The following is a 23635-nucleotide window of genomic DNA, read 5'->3' on the forward strand; positions in this document are numbered from 1 at the left end:
CATGATCCATTGTATTTATGGATTCCACAGTAAACTGGAATTGTGAGTCCTGTTGTGTTTATTTGATCATGTTTTATGATTGAAGGGGTTTTCATGAAGATTTGTGTAAATGTTGGGTCTTGTATGGTTACACCACTCTGTTTCTGTCTGTATCATCAGTGTGTAAGGCGGCCAGAGCGGATCTGGTGTTTCTGGTTGATGGTTCCTGGAGTATTGGTGATGAGAACTTTCTGAAGATAATCCGGTTCTTGTACAGCACGACTGGAGCTCTGGATGAAATTGGACCTGGTGGCACTCAGGTGAGCTGCAGAGTTCACTGATTAAAGTTCTGCAAGAGTTAAATCAGTTCTCGGTAAATGAGAACAACTGACCCGTGTGCAGGCGGGATCCAGATTTTGTAGGGTGGAATCAAGTTCTGTTTTGTTGCTGCAGCTCTTTGGTGTGACATCAGAGCAAAAAAGAAAACTTTAAAGTCATATTTTTCTATTCATTTTTCATGTTCCTGTGCAGGTGGCTATCGCACAGTTCAGTGACGATGCACGTACCGAGTTCAAGCTAAACTCGTACAACAATAAAGAGCGTCTGTTGGAGGCCATCAACAGGATCTCGTATAAAGGAGGAAACACCAAAACAGGTCAGCAAACAAGATTGATACACATTACAGTTTACCATATCTTCTGGAGTACAAGTCGCATCCTTCAAGGAAATGTATCATGAAGAGAGAAACCAACCAAAACATATAAATCACATTTATCTTGAAACGTGGTGTGGCCACTTCATGCACCAAGAAGTAAAACGGATTCTTTAATGGCAGTTTTAGCAGCAGTCTTTATCCACATACCAAATTTGGTATAAATTAAGGATGGTATTGATAAGGGTTGATATGGTTTTTTATCGAACCCATTCCTTATCGATTCCCTTATCGGTACCTCTTGTGAATTTTACTTTGGCTTTACAGGTTTTCTATGTCAACAACATTTTATTGAGTCTTAAAGTAAATAAATATGAAATTGGTCACTGGATCCTTAAACTCTGGACATAATAAACTCTACATGGTGTAGATGTCAGATGACAGACTTGATGTCTGAACATAAATAGAAATAAACAAAATCTGTAGGTTTTCAAGTCAAAATCAAATCAGATCAATTTTACGTATTTATATAGCGCCAAATCACAACAAACAGTTGCCCCAAGGTGCTTTATATTGTAAGGCAAAGCCATACAATAATTACGGAAAAACCCCAATGGTCAAAACGACCCCCTGTGAGCAAGCACTTGGCGACAGTGGGAAGGAAAAACTCCCTTTTAACAGGAAGAAACCTCCAGCAGAACCAGGCTCAGGGAGGGGCAGTCTCCTGCTGGGACTGGTTGGGGCTGAGGGAGAGAACCAGGAAAAAGACATGCTGTGGAGGGGAGCAGAGATCAATCACTATTGATTAAATGCTGAGTGGTGCATACAGAGCAAAAAGAGAAAGAAACACTCAGTGCATCATGCATCAGCAGTCTAAGTCTATAGCAGCATAACTAAGGGATGGTTCAGGGTCACCTGATCCAGCCCTAACTATAAGCTTTAGCAAAAAGGAAAGTTTTAAGCCTAATCTTAAAAGTAGAGAGGGTGTCTGTCTCCCTGATCCGAATTGGGAGCTGGTTCCAGAGGAGAGGAGTCTGAAAGCTGAAGGCTCTGCCTCCCATTCTACTCTTAGTTTTTGTCAAAAGCATTTCCTTTCAGACATTATTGGCATTATTGGCTGTGCTGCACATCAGGATGTAATTCATAAAGAATGCAGGATGTCTTATTTTGGAAGGAAAAAAAACATTTTAGTCGATTGTAGTTTATTGTCTGTATTACAACATTTGTAAGAGTTGTCATTTTATTTAAAGCGGCGATTCACTTTGAAGTTATTAATTCCGACCAGCCTCTAACTCAACAGAGAGCCGTGCAGCGTTTGGAGCTGTGCCAACGAATGGAGGACGAGTCTCGTTTCTTGACTGCAACAAGACAAGAGTCCCAGTTAGTGAATTTAATTCACACAAAAGTGACTCACGATTGACGTATTTTAATGGCTTTGAGAGGGGTTAAGAAGCGGACTTGCCCCTTCTGAAGAGCAGCGAATCAAAGAACCAACAAGCCAGCGGATCGAAGCATTGCTTCATTGCTTCACGCGTCAAAGTGGAGTCGCGCTGCAGAAGCGGTTGATTACAGAGTTGCTGCAGGGTCTGCAATCAACGTAGAGAAATGAACATTTTTGTGACAAACACCCTCAAAAACAATAGCCGCTCTGAAGGACCGATAAGGGAATCATTAAGCAAAAAGGCTATTGATATCGGTGCATCGAATCATTTCTTAACAATACCCGAAAAGAACCAGTTCTCGAGACCCAACCCGAGTATAAATCGGCCAAAGGGCCTTGGAGACGTAGGGCATCATAGAGACAGGCATGCCTTTGACCACAGTGATAGACTTTTGGCATATTTGACCTTGCCTGGACAATTTCAGAAGTCACCAGTACAGTCTGTCTGTGCCACATTTGGAGCTTAATCCGAGTGAAAAGCCCAATTTTGACTTTCAATACCAGTAACCTTAACCATTTACCCTTTAAGGGCAAATCTAGGGTCAACCTTCAATGACATATCAGGTTTGATGGTAAACATCCAGAAGACCTGTCAGGAATGTAGAAGAAACAAACAAATAAATAAATTACCTCAAATAATGATGAACTCAGATTTTTGTTAGAAAATATTTGATGCGAAAATGATGTTACAGTTTTTAGAAATTTTAGAAGAGCTGAGAAAGGTGGAAAAAAAAAAGGATCACAAAGCTTTACAAAGACAGAAACATCAGCAGCAGATTAACACAAAGTTTGATTGGACTGTGGGTTTGATTGATGGGTCTCTCTGTTCTATCAGGTCGGGCCATCCAACACGTGAAGGAGAGCATCTTCACTGTGGAGGGCGGAGTCAGAAGAGGAATCCCCAAAGTGCTTGTGGTCCTCACGGACGGTCGATCCCAGGATGATGTCAACATGGTTTCCAAGGAGATGCAGAACGAAGGTCAGCAGTGACGCGTTTGACCTCAGAACTTAAAATGATCACCGGTTCATTTGTTAGTAATTAACAAGACATTGTTTTCTTGTTTGGTCTCGGAGAGCCAAAATCATCTTACCGTAAACCGCTATGCCCAGAAGTCAAATATAGCTTTATTTATAATGAAAGCACAAACAGCACAGATATTCAGTATATCAATCAATCAATCAATCAATTTTTTTATATAGCGCCAAATCACAACAAACAGTTGCCCCAAGGCGCTTTATATTGTAAGGCAAGGCCATACAATAATTATGTAAAACCCCAACGGTCAAAACGACCCCCTGTGAGCAAGCACTTATAATATATACTATATACTATACTATATAAATAATAACTAATGTTCTCCTGCGAAGGCTACATCGTGTTTGCCATCGGCTTTGCTGACGCAGACTACGGCGAGCTGGTGAGCATCGCCAGTAAACCCAGTGACAGACACGTCTTCTTTGTGGACGACCTGGATGCTTTCAAGAAGATCGAAGAGAAGCTGGTGACGTTTGTGTGTGAGGCCGCAACGGCCAGTGAGTAACCCACAATTAGCATTTATCAGACCTTTTGTGATTGATGTTTATTGAGAGAATAAAACCTGTTCCAGATGTCCTGAGATGGCACAAAAGAGGTCACATGACACAACTGATGTTTCAGGCACTTTAGCGAAAACAGTCGGTTGTCTTTTTTCACGCAGGCTCTCAGCCCTATTCTCACGTTCACAAATCTGCATCACAGAAGATCATGGCTTGAATCCTTGTTCATACTTTGGAATACTTACAGTAGGGGTTCATACCAGTTTGTGGTATTATCTAAACACTGGCAGAATGTGAGGATGGGAACTGGTATAAGACATCACATGATGTCTTATACCAGTTCCCATCCTCACATTCTTGATATGGCGGTGCTCAATGTGGCGACCAGTTCGTCCACTTTTTTTGTGCGACAGCACAGAGTGCTTTAAGTTGGGGGCGGGGGGACAATCATCAACAGTGCATGCCATCACCCACTGTGATTTGTAAAAAAAAAAAAAAAAAAAAGAGAGAAACATTCAGGCTTTCTGTTCTTCTGTTTCTGACAGATGGCACATGTGATAGAATCTTCTTACCTGTCAATTAGATAGCGCTTTCGACATAAAGACAAGGTTTTCTTCTCATTATGTTTTCTTTATGTTCACAGGGACTGTGCAGGAGCATAGCCAGAAGGGTGTGGGGATGGAATCCACCCCCCTTAGATTAAAGTCTGCTTTTCAAGACATTTTTTGCATACATCAACAACAACAGCAATAATAATAATAATAATAATAATAATAATAATAATAATGTTTTTAACGGCTAAAATGTTGAATCAGTATTACTCTGTGTCTTAGTTTTACTACAATTCTGCACGAAGTGCAATTGATGGGGCATATAAAAAAATATCTGTTTCCTTAATTTAACTTTTCTGCTTCACTAAAGTGGGATTTAAAGTAATTTCTTTTTAAACCAATATCTAAGCCGGGGCATAACTGGGTGCGTTTAAGGTTCTGACTTTAAAATTAGCTCCATCATGGTTCAGGAAGCCATAAATATAAGATGATTAAGAGCCTTGAAGTTAGTAACAACTGACATGTAGGTTGTGAAGTAAATTTAGGATAAAGAAGAGGTGAAATTTCAAGACATGCATTTAAATAAAATTCATATAAACTGTATTAAGTATATGAATATGTTGATATTGTAATGCCTATCGAGTATTGGCGCTCCAATGGTATGTGTTGTATCAAGTTTTAAGAAACAATGTAGAACCCTATTTTACAATGTTCAATTAATACAGTACTGTAATGTTACTTTCTCTCTTTGTTAGTGTCTTCATCTTCCTTTCCATCCTAATTTTTTCTTTCTTTCTTTCAACATAGCTTGTCCGTCAGTGCCGATGAGTGGCAGCACAACTCCAGGTAAGAAATCAGCAGAGATAAAACTTTTAGAAAACTTTTGACACAAGCTTAAGCTCATCACGCTGTCACTGAGTTTAAATTATCATCTTTGGGCTTTATGTGGATGCTTCAGGCGTGGTCGAAAACAACCCCAGCATTTTGTAGCCATTCACTTAACAGGCAATTTCTGAAACAATGCAGATGCCTGCTGGAGTGATGCATCGCACGTCAACTGATGATTGGTCAGACAAAGAGGGGGTGGAGCCATGCATGATGATGCGCCAGTGTACCCACGAGCAACTTCAGTGTTTTATTTTCTGTTGGTGAGGATTAGTGTTTGACAGCGTTTGAAAGAGATGAACATAAAAACTGGTTACTGTGGGTCCTGGATGGCAACCATCCAGACAGACAACCAGTCTATCCACACCTCTGCAAAGTGACCATCTATCTGCTGTAGCCAGGTGGTATGTGGGTGTCTCCTTGACTTTCTCCAGGCGCCTTCTTTTTCCTGTAAGACCCACACAGAATAGTCATTTATAGCTACACAGTTGTGCCAAATTTAAGGATAAGTTAAAAAAAAACAATGCAAGTATCACCACCACCAACCACTGCAAAGCAACCAAACTTTGTGCTCTCGAATCCAAAACGTGGCACCGCTATTATGCAGCGCTTGTTCGAAAACATTTCAAATAAAGGATCCGAAACAGCCATGTCGGCCAGTTTTGTCGGTACTCCGATCATGCACTGGACTGTAGCGGGAGCCGATCCGTGTGTGTGTGTGTGTCCATGCATTAGCGTATGCATATTTGCAGTCCAAAGTGCAGATGGTTTTCACCCTCCACAGTCTTCCGCTTCCTCCATGGTGGCGCAGATTCATCCTGTCACCTTTTACATTTTTTTATCTTTTAAACTTGTTTTATGTCAAACGCGGCACTTGATGCAGCAGGAGTGAAAGGCGCTGCGCTCCAGCTGCAGAGGACTGTATCTGTTCCTGCTGTCCAGCTGCACTCCAACTGAAGAGAAATGTATCAGCTGTGCTACTTTCACCTCTGCAAACAGGCATTGCCCAATCAAATTTCTTCTACTTTTATATTGTAGTAACGAGTAACGAAGATGTTAACGTGAAATGTATCGGCGTAAAAGCATACATTTTACTGAGGAAATGTAGTGGAGTAAAAGTGAAAAAAATGTAAATAATGAGGTAAAGTACAGATACGTCAAAATTCTACTTAAGTACAGTAACGAAGTATTTCTACTTTGTTACATTACAACACTGCTATTAGAACTGGCTTTTCATAAGTTTAAACTAATAAAGGATTATTAACCGAGCAAGCAAGGTCAATAATTCGCTTATTATATGTCTTTTATATATATAAACGGTAACGGTAACTTGCTAATAGATGGTCCGGTCGTTAGTTGGTAAGCTTTCAATCTGTGTTTTTTTTCCAATGCTGCATTGATATTTATGGAGTATGTTCATGTCCAACTTGGTTTTTCTAATCACGTTTTTAGCTTTCTGGTTTGTAACAAATCTAAAACGTGATCTGGACCGATTGTCATGGTAACGGTCTGATATGGGAAAATATCAGACCGGAAATCAGCCATTCAGACACAACATAGCATCATAGCCATATAATAATACAAGATATAGATCAAAGGGGCTTTTCAATGTTAAAAAGAATCAAATATCTGCTAAATCTACAATAGGGATCAGATGCAGATCAAACTTAGTCTATTCATTGATAGTGCCAGTTTGCACCTCATTCTCACAAAATGAGAGTGATTGAGGCACTTTTGATTGAGATATAATGCAAAAAGTACATCAAATGGGCTTTTCAATATTAAATTCAAATGTCCACAAAATTCACAATCCAGATCAGATCCAGATCAAACTTTGTCAGGCAATAGTGAGTGCCAGTCTGCACCTCACTTTCAAATATGAGAGTGATCGGGGTATGTTTGATTAAGATATAATGTTTTCAATGTTAATTTTAAATGGCCACAAAATCTATAATATGGATGAGATCCGAATCAAACTTTGTCCGACAATAAAGGATACCATCCTACAAAACACTTTCAAATATGAAAGAAATTTGATCTGTTTTGACATAGTTAGGAATTTTTGAAAATTCATTCAATGTTAAAGATAGGAATTTTTCCACTATTCCAGTATTTTTCCTGACTTTGCCTTTTAACCCTGAAAACTGAATCAGTTCTTGCCTATCAGGATACGAATCTTCAGTAAAACATTTATAGCGATATATGAAAAATTGAGGTCCAGACTGTTCACAAACATACAGACAAACAGGGGCGATAACATAACCTCCTCCAACTTCATTGGCGGAGGTAATAACTTAAAAATGATATATTTTGCACTTTCTAGCTTTGCCTCTTGGCTTGGTTCAGTAATGTAGTGGCAAACTAACAAAGTAACACAAGTTAGCAACAGTCACTGTGATGATCAGATGTGGGAATTATCCTGAATTAAAAGGTTTTTTTTAATGGAGCTGGTGTTTATCTGCAGGTTTCCGTATGATGGAGCTTTTTGGGCTGGTGGAGGATCGCTACGGCAGCCTGTCTGGTGTTTCCATGGTACCCGGCACATTCAACAGCTTCCCATGTTTCCACCTGCACGGCGACGCCCTGCTGGCCCAGCCCACCAGGTTCACACATTCTTTAGCCACGTTCCACCACACTGCACCGCTCTGACTCAGCACAAGCGGTTGCCATGGCTACATGAGGTTTATCGGTGTGTGTTGTGTTTGTCGTGGCGGACAGATTCCTCCATCCTGAGGGGCTGCCCTCCGACTACACCATCACCCTGTTGTTTAGACTGCTGCCCGACACGCCACAGGAGCCCTTTGCCCTCTGGGAAATCCTCAATAAGCACAACGAGCCGCTGGTGGGAGTCATCCTGGACAGTGAGTCTGTTCAATGCAAAGCACAAAATAACAACAACAACAACCTTTCTGCAGAGGTCAGAATCAGCTTGTGACCTTTGACCCTGTTTGAGTGCAGAGAGTGACTACGTCTCATTTTGGAAAGATTTTAATGACTTTCTGATTGACCAGAGAGCAAACTTTTACAAAGGAACGTCGTTCCAGTCAAGTTGACCTTTGCTGAACCATTTATGTTTGAATCTCTAATTGCTTCTTCCCCAGTCTAGACAGACACCGCAACAATTCGACAACAATAAATCCAACAAGTGACACTTTTCTGCTGAAGCATTTTACAAAGTACATTTCAGTAATGTTTAACCTTAGACCCCAAATTAATAGGATTCTTGGGGTCACCGTGTCTAACACACATACTGAGGTTAAGCCTGGTGTCCACTTGCTCCTGTCAGTTTCCATGTGGCTCCAGATAGAACTTGGAAGCAAACGGCTGAAACTGGCAGTGACCTTGCCACTGGTGACACCTATTCACGGGATGGAATATTCTGCCTCCTGCTTGCCGCGCTGCTACAGTGAGCTTTAGGATAACAGATCGGGTACAGATCTGCGTCAGTGTTTGGGACAAGTCCAATGGCATCAGCTTGCAGCAGGGGTCCCTAGACGTTGCCCGGTTAAGTTGCCATGAGCTTGCCAATGACCCAGTTGGGTTCCCAATGATCCTGACACTCCAGATGGTGGGTGGCGTGCTCTAGGATGACCATGTATGCTTGCAGATGGATTGCAGCGGGGTTGCCAATTATCCCTTGTGTTTGCTGTTTTACTATTTTTTTTTCTATTGGGAAGCCAACCGCAACCTAACGGGACGCATGTAGACAGGGGGTTTTAGTGATAACCAGGCAATTAGGAAAGATGTTTTTGCACTAGTGACCATGACCTTTGACCCCCCCAAAATCAGTCGCTTTCTTGGGGGTCACTGTACGTAACACACATACCATGTTTGTTGACAATTAAGCCAGGATAGCTGAAGTCATTTAGCTTAGAAAACTTTACAAAGTACACACAAGTGACCTTCACCAAGGGGGTTTTTAACACCCCCCCCCCCCCAAAAAAAAAATCAATAATCTTCTTGTGGTCACTGTGCCAAACATAAATACCAGGTTTGTTGACAGACAGGCTGTACAAGTGAAATAATTTTGCTCACAATATTTTTACAAACTTACAAAGCACGCTCCAGTGACTGTGACCTTTGACCACAGCCACCCCAATCAAGAGATGCGTTGGGGTCACTATGTGTAATGCACATACCACGTTTGGTGACAATCGGGCGAGTACAACTGAAGTATCGTCACTCTCAAATAAAATTTCACATGACTGACTGACTGACTGACATAGGGACGTCTATTTTCCCTCGTTCCCATGGCTGTGCATGTGCCATGGGAACAACATCCAGAGTCCACATACAGATGGTGATCACCACCAAAATCACTGGTTTGATTGTCTTGATAAGTTGAATTATTCTCTAATGTTTTATTTTAAGTCATTGCGCTGACAGGTGTATGCTCGGTGTTTTTAATAGTTGTGTTTTATTTGTATTTTGTATTTTTTGTGTTTTTGCAGATGGAGGAAAAACTCTGACGTTCTTCAACAATGACTACAGAGGAGAGTTCCAAACAGTGACCTTTGAAGGAGCAGAAATCAAAAAACTCTTCTACGGCAGCTTCCATAAGGTCAGGAATATGCCGCTCACTCCAGAATTTTCTTCCACTTTGGTTTTAGTTTGTAATTATTTGTATCTTTGAATTCAGGCAGGTGGAATATTTGCTTCAGTTGGAATATGTGTGGATATTTATCTTTGATGCAAAGAAGACACGCACATCCAAAATGCATAAAGGGCGTGTTTGATCAAGAAGAATTCTACCAAAAACAGAAAGATCTGCACCGCCACAGCACTCCATGCAAAAAGCTTTATTAATGAAAATGTGACGTTCCTCAGATGATGTCTGTGGTGGTGTGGATAGTTCTGTTTTTGGTGGATATTTATCTTTGACATCATCATGATACGGCTGACCTTTGACCCAATGCAAAATTGTTATTATTATTATTATTATTAAAAAGTTTAAACTGTGTGGAAAATCTTTATGAACATAGTTTTAGCCAATAAGGCTTGACAATATTTGATCAAAAAATTCCTTTTAATCACTTTAATTTATATTCTGAGCAGTAACTCAGATAGTTAATTTATCACTTTATCTAACCTTTTTTATTTTACCTTAAACTGTTCCTCAAACTAGCTTGAAAATTATGTTGGGTTTTTTGGCATATAAAGTATTCTGTTAATGTATTAATACATTAGTGCTTTTACAAAACTTTTTCAAATTTTGTAGCCCACTCATCTCTGATTTATTACACTTTGGAATACATGCAGCTAGCGATGCAGCTAGCGCACTAGCTAACCATGTTACATGATCCAGTTTGATAAAATGATCATCTACATCATTACAGTCTGAAAAATGAGACTGAGGAGTAAAACTACATTATAAATCTGACATCAAAGATATTACAATAGCATTTGTATTTTTTTTAAACATTTTATCCATTATAGTGACCAGGCTAACTAGCCTAGCTCAGTTCTGACAGTCCTCGCTATACTAATTACCACATAGCTAGCTTAAAATGAGTTTGCTGAACTTCTTGTGGTCTATAAATGTGTCATGTCTTACGGAAGCGATGCCCGGATCTGGTCTGTGTGATTCAAGTGAATTCAATCAGGATGTTTGCAACAAGCTTCCTAAATCAGCTTTATAATGAACATGCTGGATTTTTATGCTGCAGCTTCACATCGCAATCAGCAAAACAAGCGCCAGAGTGGTGATCGACTGCAAGATGGTGTCAGAGAAAAACATCAACGCAGCCGGAAATATCACCACGGACGGACTGGAAGTTCTGGGAAGGATGGTCCGCTCCAGAGGGAATAAGGAAAACTCTGCACCTGTAAGAAAAAAAAATGTGGCACGATGCATCATTTTTAAACATTCAATTACCAGAATGTTTTTTAAAAGTGAGAGAAATTTAATTCATAATATAGAGTCAAGGCATTTCAGGATTTTTGGACTACATTTTACATCATCTAAATTTTATTTGAATTTGGAAAAGAAACGTAACCCACAGAAATATTATGTGCAGAAGAAAGTGATTAAATTGTGTGTCTTATTAGCAAATCATTTTACATAAACAGAATCATTTAAAAATACTTTGTTTTTAGTCCTGTATGCATCTGCCTGTCTGTATATGTATGACGAATATAACTTGGATTATTGACCTGATTTGGGCCAAACTGTGTGGAATGTTTGAGGATCGGACAAAGACAGAGTGATTTGATTTTGACAAAGTTCAGTTAAAAGTCAAGGTCACAGGCCAAGGTCAAAGTGTTGCTCTAATACTTATACAGTACACAGGGGATAGTTAAAAACAACTACCTATGGGAATATGTTTAAGATAAAAATGTGGTTACTAATATGAGGACATGTTTGTCTTTCTGTTGTATCAATTTATTAATGCACTTTGTAATTGGGTGGAATGTGCTGCTACAGAAATCTAATCATTACTATTATTATTATTATAATATTTATTTATTGTGCTTGGTGGCCTTTTTTGCTCATTTGCTACCCAGGTGATATCCGTTAGTAATGTCTAGTATGTGTACGTTTCAGGGTTGAGTAATAAGACTTATTTGGTGGAATCTGGATGACTCACAAAAATAACTGTTCTGTGCGTCTCAGCAGCAGTCGTTTGCTTTGGGTTTGTTGTAATCAGGTTTTTTTTTTTCATCCTGCAGTTCCAGCTTCAGATCTTTGATATCGTGTGCAGCACTTCGTGGGCCAGCAGAGATAAATGCTGTGAGCTCCCTGGCCTGGTGAGCTGAACCTTTGCTTCTGCATCACTTTCATGCTTTATGTCATCACTGCTCATGTTTTTAATTTTCTTTTCATCATCATTGTCTCGTGGACGTCCAGAGGAAGGAGGCCGAGTGTCCGGCCATGCCCAAAGCCTGCACCTGTACCCAGGACAGCAAAGGGCCCGCCGGCCCCGCTGGACCACCAGTGAGCTGCACACACATTCACATCTGCTTGTTTTTACTCGGAATTCCCATATAATGAAGCATTATCAAAACCTGCATCAGTTCTCTGTCACATATTTGAGAAAACACTTGCAAGGGACATGATTAATAAAGATTACGTGCAGCACAGGTGACAATTTGAGATCATATTTTGTCAAGAAACATTCGCACAGCACATGCAAAGACACAGGCACACTGAAAAGTACTAACAAGAAGAGGTTTCTGCCTGGAGGACTTTAACTGACGGACCATTCAGAACGTCATGACACTGTAATATTTACGTTGACAAAGTTTATTTATTGATGAATTTATTATATTCCTGTTACACTGAACAGTAGAAGTTAGTCAAAGTTCTCTGGGAAGAAATCTTGTTTTGTGTTTTCGGCTCTTTGTTGTGTTGTGAAGCTTTGCAAAGTCCATCCATCCATCCATCCATTTTCTTCCGCTTTATCTGGAGTCGGGTCGCAGGGGCAACAGCTCAAGCAAAGCCGCCCACACCTCCCGATCCACACACACCTCCCCCAGCTCCTCCAGGGGAACCCCAAGACGTTCCTAAGCCAGGCGAGAGATGTAGTCCCTCCAGCGTGTCCTGGGTCTTCCCCGGGGCCTCCTCCCAATGGGACGTGCCCGGAACACCTCTCCAGCGAGGCGTCCAGGGGGCATCCGGAAAAGATGCCTGAGCCACCTCAACTGACTCCTTTCGACGTGGAGGAGCAGCGGCTCGACTCCGAGCTCCTCCCGAGTGACCGAGCTCCTCACCCTGTCTCTAAGGGAGCGCCCAGCCACCCTGCGGAGGAAACTCATCTCGGCCGCTTGTACTCGCGATCTCGTTCTTTCGATCATGAGCCAAATCTCATGACCATAGGTGAGGATCGGAACGTAGATCGATCGGTAAATCGAGAGCTTTGCCCCCCTACTCAGCTCTCTCTTCACCACGATGGTCCGATACAGCGACCGCATCACTGCAGATGCTGCACCGATCTGTCTATCGATCTCACGCTCCATCCGTCCCTCACTCGTGAACAAGACCCAGAGATACTTAAACTCCTCCACTTGAGGCAAGGACACTCCACTGACCTGAAGAGGGCAAAGCACCTTTTTCCGGTCGAGAACCATGGCCTCAGATTTGGAGGTGCTGATTTTCATCCCGGATGCTTCACACTCGGCTGCAAACCGCCCCAGTGCACGCTGAAGGTCCTGATTTGATGAAGCCAACAGAACCACATCGTCTGCAAACAGCAGAGACGAGATTCTGTGGTTCCCAAACCAGACCCCCTCTACACCCTGGCTGCGCCTAGAAATTCTGTCCATAAAAATAATGAACAGAACCGGTGACAAAGGGCAGCCCTGGAGGAGGCCAACGTGCACTGGAAACAGGTTTGACTTACTACCGGCAATGCGAACCAAGCTCCTGCTGCGGTCGTATAGGGACCGGATAGCCCTTAGCAAAGGACCCCGGACCCCGTACTCCTGGAGCACTCCCCACAGGGTGCCCCGAGGGACACAGTCGAACGCCTTCTCCAGATCCACAAAACACGTTCGTGATGGACAAAACTGTGACTAGCACAGAAGTCCAACAACTGAACACCACTCGGGTTCAGATCGGGGAGGTCGTGCTTCCTGATCACCCCCCTCCAGGTCTCACTGAAATCCCCCAGGAGAACAATGGAGTCCCCAGTTGGAGCGCTATCTAGTACCCTTCCCAGGGACTCCAGGAAGGTCGGGTACTCTGCACTGCTGCTCGGCCCGTAGGCCGAGACAACGGTGAGAGACCTGTCCCCGACCCGAAGGTGTAGGGACGCAACCCTCTCGTTCACCGGAGTGAACTCCAAGACATGGCGACTGAGCTGGGGAGCAATAAGCAATGCGACCCCAGCTCTCCGCCTCTCCCTGTGGGCAACGCCAGAAAAATGCAAAAAAAAAATTTTTTTTCTGCTTTGCAAAGTGATTGTGTTTTCGCATGCGCCGGGTGAATTTGCATTTGAATTTGTGACACACGCTGTTTGTTTGTGTTCTCTGTGTTTGCGAGACATTTGTGACGCAGCTACCTGTTGTTAAATTGATGCAGGTGCTTTTTGTGTTTTCTGTGCTTGCCACTGATCCGTATATGTTACTGCATTGCTCATTGGCCCACACACTCCGTACAGTCCGCTGAAGCAAACTGGCGGCCATCTTACCACTCCCAACTTATGCAGACCGCACATAGACAGCTTATTGGAATGTCAACAATTTCAATAATAACTGAGCTGATTCTCTCATTAAGTTGTTTTTGTTCTTCGTATAATGTAAGATTGATCCCTCCTAATCTATGCATGCCATGATTTGCTATTTGATTTATTTTCTTTCTTTCTTTTATTACTTTGACACTTTCTTTTATTCTCACTTACTCATATCTCACTGGGAAAAATATTCAATACTAAAAATGATCATTCTTTAATCAAAGTTTATACAAATTTTGTGGAATCAACAGCAAGCTTTTGTGTGTGTGTGTGTATATATATATATATATATATATATATATATATATATATATATATATATATACATATATAGTATTTTTTAACAAAATTACAAAAAATAAAGTTGCGCGCGCCTCATTAAAGATCAATAGAAAAGAGCGTTTAGGAGCGGGATATCGGAGTGGTAATATGACGGCCGGTTTGCTTCAACAATACTGGCCAATGAGCGATCCAGTATTATATAGGGATCAGTGGGTTTCCTCCGAGCACTCTGATTTCCTCCCACAAACAAAACATGCTTATTTAGGGTTTGCTCCTTTCTCTGCCCCTGACCAAGGCAGCGTCTCTACATCTGGAGTTGGTCCTCGTGGTTGGATTGTGTCTAACTGTAATTAGGATGGGTTTAATGTGGAGGACAGATTTCATTGTGTATATATATATATATATATATATATATATATATATATATGTGTGTGTGTGTGTGTGTGTGTACGTACAATGACAAAGCCTCTGCTCTATTCTTTTCTATTCTATTATTTATGGATGACTTTGAGGTCTTCACATTTCATTGATTTCAGTTATCAAAATTGGGATCATAAAATTTGGAGAAAAAATGAGAGAAATGAAGAAAGCTCAAGAGATGAACTGGCAACGAAGCAAGAAGTTTTAAGATATTGAGGCTGAAATAAGAAAGAACACATGAAAATGTGGTAATTTGTTACAATACGACCCATTTAATCATGATCTTATTGGATCTAAGACCATTTCTTTTTAAATTTGTCCATTGAACTTTAAAATCTGGATGAAAAACATCAAGAATCAAACCTTTTTAGACTGTTTTAAACCTGTCCAAGCAGAGGGAGGCTGTTTTAATTAGCGATCATTAAAGTTGAACAGGGTATGAATGCAGGTAAAACATCAAACTCCCACATTTGAGATGTAACAGTGGCAGTTACTAAAGCAAGTTAACTTTAGTATAAAGATTATTCAACATGTATTTTACCCGCATGCGTTCCTGAGCGCCAGGAAACTCCTCACAGTAACAGAAGTCAATTTGTGTGCAGTTGATGCGCTGATGGCGTTACTTTCCTTGGTGTTCTTAAAAAATAAATACATTAATAAATTGTTAATAATAATATTAATAAAATTTAAATTTTGGTCTGGTGCTGTTTAAACCATGCAAAAAAGTTTCCAAAGGCACAGACATCTAACCCAGTTAATGCTCTCAGAAACACTTTTTATTTACAGACCAAATCACTGACATCAAAACAAAATGGAACATTTCCATAAAAAAAAAAAACTTACATTTTTGTTTCAACATATACAAATGGTCATACGCCGTACTGCATGAAAATGAAAATGACTTTACATAGTCTATACAAAATACAGGCAAACTGTATAGATTGACAGGTATGCTAACATACCACACTAAAATATGGGTTATCTTGTTAGCATGCTATCATTAGCATGTTAGTGGCTCCACCCATTTGTTTTGAAACACTACAAATGGAATACATGTGGCTAAAGAACAAAAATAATGGATTATCTTATTATCACGCTAACATTAGCATGCTAGTTGGATCATTCTTGCAAACACGTAAAAATTAAGTAGGTAATTCTCATATACAACCCCTGGCAAAAATTATGGAATCACCGGCCTCAGAGGATGTTCATTCAGTTGTTTAATTTTGTAGAAAAAAAGCAGATCACAGACATGACACAAAACTAAAGTCATTTCAAATGGCAACTTTCTGGCTTTAAGAAACACTATAAGAAATCAAGAAAAAAAGATTGTGGCAGTCAGTAACGGTTACTTTTTTAGACCAAGCAGAGGAAAAAAATATGGAATCACTCAATTCTGAGGAAAAAATTATGGAATCACCCTGTAAATTTTCATCCCCCAAATTAACACCTGCATCAAATCAGATCTGCTCATTGACATTGACCCTATGTCATGACATTGACCCTATGTGTCTTTTTGCAAGGAATGTTTTTGCAGTTTTTGCTCTATGGCAAGATGCATTATCATCTTGAAAAATGATATCATCCCCAAACATCCTTTCAATTGTCCAAAATATCAACATAAACTTGTGCATTTATTGATGATGTAATGACAGCCATCTCCCCAGTGCCTTTACCTGACATGCAGCCCCATATCATCAATGACTGTGGAAATTTACATGTTCTCTTCAGGCAGTCATCTTTATAAATCTCATTGGAAAGGCACCAAACAAAAGTTCCAGCATCATCACCTTGCCCAACGCAGATTCGAGATTCATCACTGAATATGACTTTCATCCAGTCATCCACAGTCCACAATTGCTTTTCCTTAGCCCATTGTAACCTTGTTTTTTTCTGTTTAGGTGTTAATGATGCCTTTCGTTTAGCTTTTCTGTATGTAAATCCCATTTCCTTTAGGCGGTTTCTTACAGTTCGGTCACAGACGTTGACTCCAGTTTCCTCCCATTCGTTCCTCATTTGTTTTGTTGTACATTTTTCGATTTTTGAGACATATTGCTTTAAGTTTCTGTCTTGACGCTTTGTCTTCCTTGGTCTACCAGTATGTTTGCCTTTAACAACCTTCCCATGTTGTTTGTATTTGGTCCAGAGTTTAGACACAGCTGACTGTGAACAACCAACATCTTTTGCAACATTGCGTGATGATTTACACTCTTTTAAGAGTTTGATAATCCTCTCCTTTGTTTCAACTGACATCTCTCGTGTTGGAGCCATGATTCATGTCAGTCCACTTGGTGCAACAGCTCTCCAAGGTGTGTTCGCTCCTTTTTAGATGCAGACTAACGAGCAGATCTGATATGATGCAGGTGTTAGTTTTGGGGATGAAAATTTACAGGGTGATTCCATAATTTTTTCCTCAGAATTGAGTGATTCCATATTTTTTTTTCCTCTGCTTGGTCTAAAAAAGTAACCGTTACTGACTGCCACAATCTTTTTTTCTTGATTTCTTATAGTGTTTCTTAAAGCCAGAAAGTTGCCATTTGAAATGACTGTAGTTTTCTGTCATGTCTGTGATCTGCTTTTTTTTCTACAAAATTAAACAACTGAATGAACATCCTCCGAGGCCAGTGATTCCATAATTTTTGCCAGGGGTTGTATTATATTCCAAATCTAAGGTGGAAATATGCTAGTATACTAAGGTATATCTAAAAAGAAAGAGTAAAATAGAAGAGTAGAAAAGAGTAGAGTAGAGCCACTTAGGTGCCTGGTCTTGAGAACCAGGGATGGTAGGTTTATATATACTTCTATATTTATATATACATATACAGAAAAGCATCATACCAATATAGTCAAATAATGAGTTCTCTTCTTGCATAGTAACAGTAGCATGCAAATGGAATTGTTCTTGTCCACACATACACAGAAATACATCATACTAATATTGTCAAATAATGGGTTCTCTTGTGAGCATAGTCAGTGGCTCCGCCCATTTATTTAGATCCACCACAAATGGAATAATTCTGGCTAATGTACAAAAATAATGGTTTACCTTGTTGGCATGCTAATATTAGCATATGAATAAGAGTGTACCTATCCCAAACATTCAGTAATACATACTAAAAGTAAGTCCCTCCGGCTGCTCCCTTGTTTTTCACACTCGGGGTCACCACATCAGATCAGAGGTGGATCTGCATGTTGATTTCGCACAACTTTTACGCTGGATGCCCTTCCTGTTGCACCTCCACATTATATGGAGAATGGGCAGGGGTGGGATTTGAACCAGGAACCTTACACACTGGAAACAAGTGCACTAACTACTTACTAAAAGCTTGAGATCGCCATGTTGGTGTGCTGTCACTAGCATGTTGGTGTCTCCTCCCCTTTATCTAACTCCTTTCCTAAAGGTACCTAAGCTGAAACATGACAAATATATAGTACCTAAGTTTGGCCGTTCAATTTGTAAATTTGGTACGCCACTTTCTGCCTGTTAGAACAGTAAAACAGTGCCTCCATAATACAGATCAGAGGTCATGTGCCCGATTCTCGGAGTGAATGTGGTTGTCATTATTAAACTAAATTTACTACTTTTTATTTTTTTAAATTGCTTTTGTCATTTGCGAGTCCAGACGTCCGTCATGACACAGACCACAAATTTGCAGGTTTTGGACTTTGAATCACATCCTTATGTTTGTGTGTGTGATTTCCACAGGGAGGTCCAGGAATCAGAGGAGCCCGAGGAGAACGTGGTGAGCCTGGTCCAGTGGTAAGTAGCGCAGTCACATTAACAAACATACCGTTAGCTGATCATTCACGCCAGTAAAATTCTTTGTAAAACTAAGGTGTGTTTCATTGTTAGTATTGTTTGATATGTTAAGAATAATTATGGGTACATTCATTGTACAACCCCAGTTCCAATGAAGTTGGGACTTTGTGTAAAATGTAAATAAAAACAGAATACAATGATATGAAAATCCTCTTCAACCTATATTCAATTGAATACACCACAAAGACAAGATATTTAATGTTCAAACTGATAAACTTTATTGTTTTTGTGCAAATATTTGCTCATTTTGAAATGGATGCCTGCCACACGTTTCAAAAAAGCTGGGACAGTGGTATGTTTACCACTGTGTGACATCACCTTTCCTTCTAACAACACTCAATAAGCATTTGGGAACTGAGGACACTAATTGTTGAAGCTTTGTAGGTGGAATTCTTTCCCATTCTTGCTTGACGTACAACTTCAGTTGTTCAACAGTCCGGGGTCTCCGTTGTCGTATTTTGCACTTCATAATGCGCCACACATTTTCAATGGGTGACAGGTCCGGACTGCAGGCAGGCCAGTCTAGTACGTGTACGCTTTTACTATGAAGCCACGCTGTGAAGGCGGTGGCGTTTCTGGATGTTGTTGATGTATGGCTTTTGCTTTGCATGGTAGAGTTTTAACTTGCACTTGTAGATGTAGCGACGAACCATGTTAACTGACAATGGTTTTCTGATGTGTTCCTGAGCCCACGTGGTAAGATCCTTTACACAATGATGTCAGTTTTTCATGCAGTGCCGCCTGAGGGATCAAAGGTCACGGGCATTCAGTGTTGGTTTTTGGCCTTGCCGCTTATGTGTAGAACGTTCTCCAGATTCTCTGAATCTTCTGATTATATTATGGACTGCAGATGATGGAATCCCTAAACTCCTTGCAATTGAACATTGAGAAACATTTTTCTGAAACTATTGGACTATTTTTTCATGCAGTTGTTCACAAAGTGGTGATCCTCACCCCATCTTTGCTTGTAAACAGCTGAGCCTTTTGGGGATCCTCCTTTTATACCCAATCTTGACACTCACCTGTTTCCAGTTAACATGTTCACCTGTGGAATGTTCCAAACAGGTGTTCTTTGAGCATTCATCAACTTTCCCAGTCTTTTGTTGCCCCTGTCCCAGCTTTTTTGAAATGTGTTGCAGGCATCTATTTCAAAATGAGCAAATATTTGTACAAAAACAAAAAGTTTATCAGTTTGAACATTAAATATCTTGTCTGTGTGGTGTATTCAATTGAATATAGTTTGAAGAGGATTTGTAAATCATTGTATTCTGTTTTTATTTACATTTCACACAACGTCCCAACTTCATTGGAATTGGGTTGTAGGAAGCTAACTTTTTATTTTATACATTTTTTCATGTCAAATTCAAATGAAGAAATAATTTTTCACCGCGTTCATTAAAAATATTTTAATAGGTATATTACTAGAGTAAATCATTTTGGAGTAAATACTTATTTGAGCAAATACATTTTTGCCAGGATCTGTTTAGTAGCAAACAGATTGTCTTTATTCTTGTGGAACTTGGATACATTTTCCTCACTGAAATGTCCCCACCTGTGGTGGTAAGAATGAACTGCAGTGAAATAAGGCTAAAAAATGACAGTGTGACAGTTAAATTTAAAATAGCTGGTTCTGAGATTAATGGGTTTATCATCAGCTTTCATAAATTAAAAAGGAACTTTCACAATAACACTAACACAGATGTTTGTGCCACTGAAGTCCAAAATCGATTTAAAAATTTTTTTTGGTACTTTTTACAGTCCAGCAGACAGAGACATGAGACATAAGCTTGTGGATTTAGTGACTGCAAATTTCATATGTTGCTTCTCGACTCAAAGACAAAGACTTCATTAAAATGAAAAAGTAAAAAAAAATTGGCAGCAGGCACGCTAAAATGTTTAGACAGTTTAGATTATCTCTGAGCCCATTTTCCTGTCATTGCGAGTACAGTAATTCTGGTTTTATTTCCTGTCAACCAACCACACAATCTCCAAACCAGGCAGCTTGGTGTTTATATCAAAGTTCAAAGACTCTTCTGCAACACTGGTAAAGCTGATACTGTCGTTTTTATTTTATTTTATTAGCCAAATTAGTCAAAGAAACTTTGTGAGGTGTAATAATATGACAACCTTTTATCTTTTTATATAGAGATCAGCATGTCCATCCAGTTGACCAGTTTCATTCATACTGAGCATAAGGGTGTACTTGGGTTATTTCCAGATACTTTGTATTACTGATTTATGGGTGGGGGGGTGGGGGTGGATATGTCATCTCCTGATGACTCTTATGGAACATGACACTGAAATATAGTTGGTTCAGATTCAGATAAAATGGGCAGAGTCAACAAAAATAAACATCCTACAATTGCAAGAAAACCTGGTTTATTTATGAGGTAACTTTTCCAAAACTGCAAAAATGTTCAGGAATCATTTACCATAACATATTTAAACAAACAAAAACAACAACAACAAAAAAGAGGGTTTAAAACTAAAAGGAGGAGCCAAACACACAAAGGGTGGAGCCAGACACTTTTTCCAGTTAATGTTATGTCAGTTAACCGTGCAGTTTTGAGGCTCATCAGGATGGAAAGTGGCGACATCACGTTGTTCTGATGAGATCGGTTTCTCACAGATGCCCATTCTGGAGTCAGTGTTGTTGCTTTTTATCCAAAATCCACTGTCAGTGAATACTGCAGCGTTTATATCAGGTACAGGGCTACTGCCTTTTTTAAAGTAGCTGCAGAACAAACAACATATTTTGGGGTCAAAACTATATGAAAAAATAAAAATAAAATAGATACATAAAAAAAATCATGGTATAAATACAAACATGCCTCTGAAGGTTCACGTTGACCCTGTTGGCCATGCTGCAGTTGCTCACCAAACAACTCCTTTGGCTAATGAGGCAAAATGAGCCCCTTATACTCTTTTACAAATAAAGCATTGTTCTGTTATGTGATCATAATTCAGTTTGTGAAATGATGATTCATCATGAACATCAACAGTGACATAAGCGCTTAACAAAAAAGAAGAAATAATTCATGTTGATGGCCATGAATGCAGCTTTCATGTCACTGTTGTTGGACTTGAGTTCACCTTGTGATATACAGTGGTCCCTCGCTATAACGCGGTTCACCTTTCGCGGCCTCGCAGTTTCGCGGATTTTTTTAGTCCACTTTTACATGCTTTTTTTTTTTTTTTAAAGCGCATTGTGTTCTGCATGTCTGTTTATAAGAATCTTCTCACCCAGAAGAAAAAAGAGCGCCAACAACTACCCATAACTGTGTTTTTCACTCGTAAAAAGACACCTGCAGTGAGGTGTGACTCAGTGGAAAAAGACATGACAGCACAGCGGCGCCACGACGAAGAGGCGCGATCAGAGGAACTGTAAAATACTGGTCAGTCACTATTAATAATTTCTTACGTGTCCAACCTCGTAGGTTGATCGTTAAAATTAAATTAGTTAGTTCTAGAAGCCATCATAATTATTTATAGGAAAACATTCTATTTTTATTTCTCAAACAAATGTTTGGGCCTGAAAACAGGCCTCTGAACAGGTTGGTCTTATTTTTCTACTAAGGTTTGAACTTTGAGAGTGTTTACACACGAGAGAAAAGTGAGAAAATGTTAATGCTTGTTTGAGAAAAGTGTGTAGTGAGGGGTTTTACAGCCTTAAAACATCTATAATAACTGTAAAAAATAACGCTGTCTACTTCGCGGATTTCGCCTATTGCAGGCTATTTTTAGAACGTAACTCCCGTGATAAACGAGGGACCACTGTAGTCGATTACTGTGTTTTGTTGGAGAGAATAGAAAATTACTTTGTATCAGGTTGCCTGCACTGTGTTTACAGTAATGGCAGCTCTGAATTCTCAGCTACCAAATTTGGGGTACCTCAAGGTTCTGTTTTGGGTCTACTGGTGTTGTTCCTGTTTGTTGCACCTGTTGGTCACATTATTCTGAGTTGATTTTCAGTATTATACTGATGAGCTCAAGATGATGTCTATCCAATTACATAACTGGATGCTGACGCAGTTGCAGTGAAATATAGAATGCCTGCCAAGTTCCCTTTTTTGAATGCAGAAAAAAACAGAGATGATCAATGTTGGCCCTGCCAGACTGAGACAACTTTATAACTAATTAATATTGCCACTTGGTGACTCTTAATTCATCAAAGTGAAAAAGTTAAAAACCTCATGACTTTTGATCTATCATGGCCTTTTGATTTATACATTAGGGAGGTCATTAGGACGACCCATTGTTTTTTTGCGTAATATTGCAGTGATCACACCTGTCCTGTTGATGGTGAATGTGAAAACTTTGATTCACACCTGTTCTTCCCTTCACTGGATCCCTGTGACTCTGAGGGCAGATTTTAACATTTTGTTGCCGACATCTAAGGCTCTAAATGGTCAGTAAACTATCTTGCTGAACCTGCTAAGTCTTATGTGCCTCCTTGTTCCCTGCAGTCACTGGATGCTGACTTGCTCCATAAGGGTTAAAAAGAAGTCAGCAGGTGGTTTTAGAGCCTTTTTGTGCCCTGCTCGTACCTTGATGTATAACCTGCCTGTTGAGACTATAAAAGCAACTTCCATTGACTCTTTTAGGACTAGTATTAAAACCTGTTTTCTATTGCCTACCATTAGTTTTATGGTTTTACCTTATTTGTTTTGTGGTTTAATTGATTTGTGGTTTTAAATTTTATTTTACTCTGTGATATGGGTATCTTTGTTTAATGTTGTTTTGGAGCTAGGTTCAAGTATATTTTTTTGTGCCCATTATTCACACACATTTTTCTTCTTTCTATAGTGGTATGCAAAAGTTTGGGCACGCCTGATGATTTCCATGATTTTCCTTTATAATTCATTGGTTGTTTGAATCAGCAATTTCAGTTAAATATAT

At 39.9% G+C, this 23635-nt stretch overlaps 1 protein-coding gene across 1 annotated transcript in view; it reads left to right on the forward strand.

Moving 5' to 3' along the window:
* The window catches only part of LOC117501384 (collagen alpha-1(XIV) chain-like), a 212155-nt gene that overhangs the window by 151234 nt on the left and 37286 nt on the right, over positions 1 to 23635 (forward strand). Inside the window, exons 26-37 of the mRNA XM_034160248.1 lie at positions 160 to 299; positions 511 to 634; positions 2908 to 3051; positions 3441 to 3605; positions 4967 to 5005; positions 7509 to 7647; positions 7763 to 7905; positions 9496 to 9605; positions 10711 to 10869; positions 11714 to 11791; positions 11892 to 11978; positions 18623 to 18676. Coding sequence (XP_034016139.1) covers positions 160 to 299; positions 511 to 634; positions 2908 to 3051; positions 3441 to 3605; positions 4967 to 5005; positions 7509 to 7647; positions 7763 to 7905; positions 9496 to 9605; positions 10711 to 10869; positions 11714 to 11791; positions 11892 to 11978; positions 18623 to 18676 — 1382 coding nt within the window. The remainder of the gene's footprint in view (positions 1 to 159; positions 300 to 510; positions 635 to 2907; positions 3052 to 3440; positions 3606 to 4966; positions 5006 to 7508; positions 7648 to 7762; positions 7906 to 9495; positions 9606 to 10710; positions 10870 to 11713; positions 11792 to 11891; positions 11979 to 18622; positions 18677 to 23635) is intronic.

Source organism: Thalassophryne amazonica, chromosome 20, assembly GCF_902500255.1.
Source record: "Thalassophryne amazonica chromosome 20, fThaAma1.1, whole genome shotgun sequence".
In the NCBI taxonomy this organism is placed as follows: Eukaryota; Metazoa; Chordata; class Actinopteri; order Batrachoidiformes; family Batrachoididae; genus Thalassophryne; species Thalassophryne amazonica.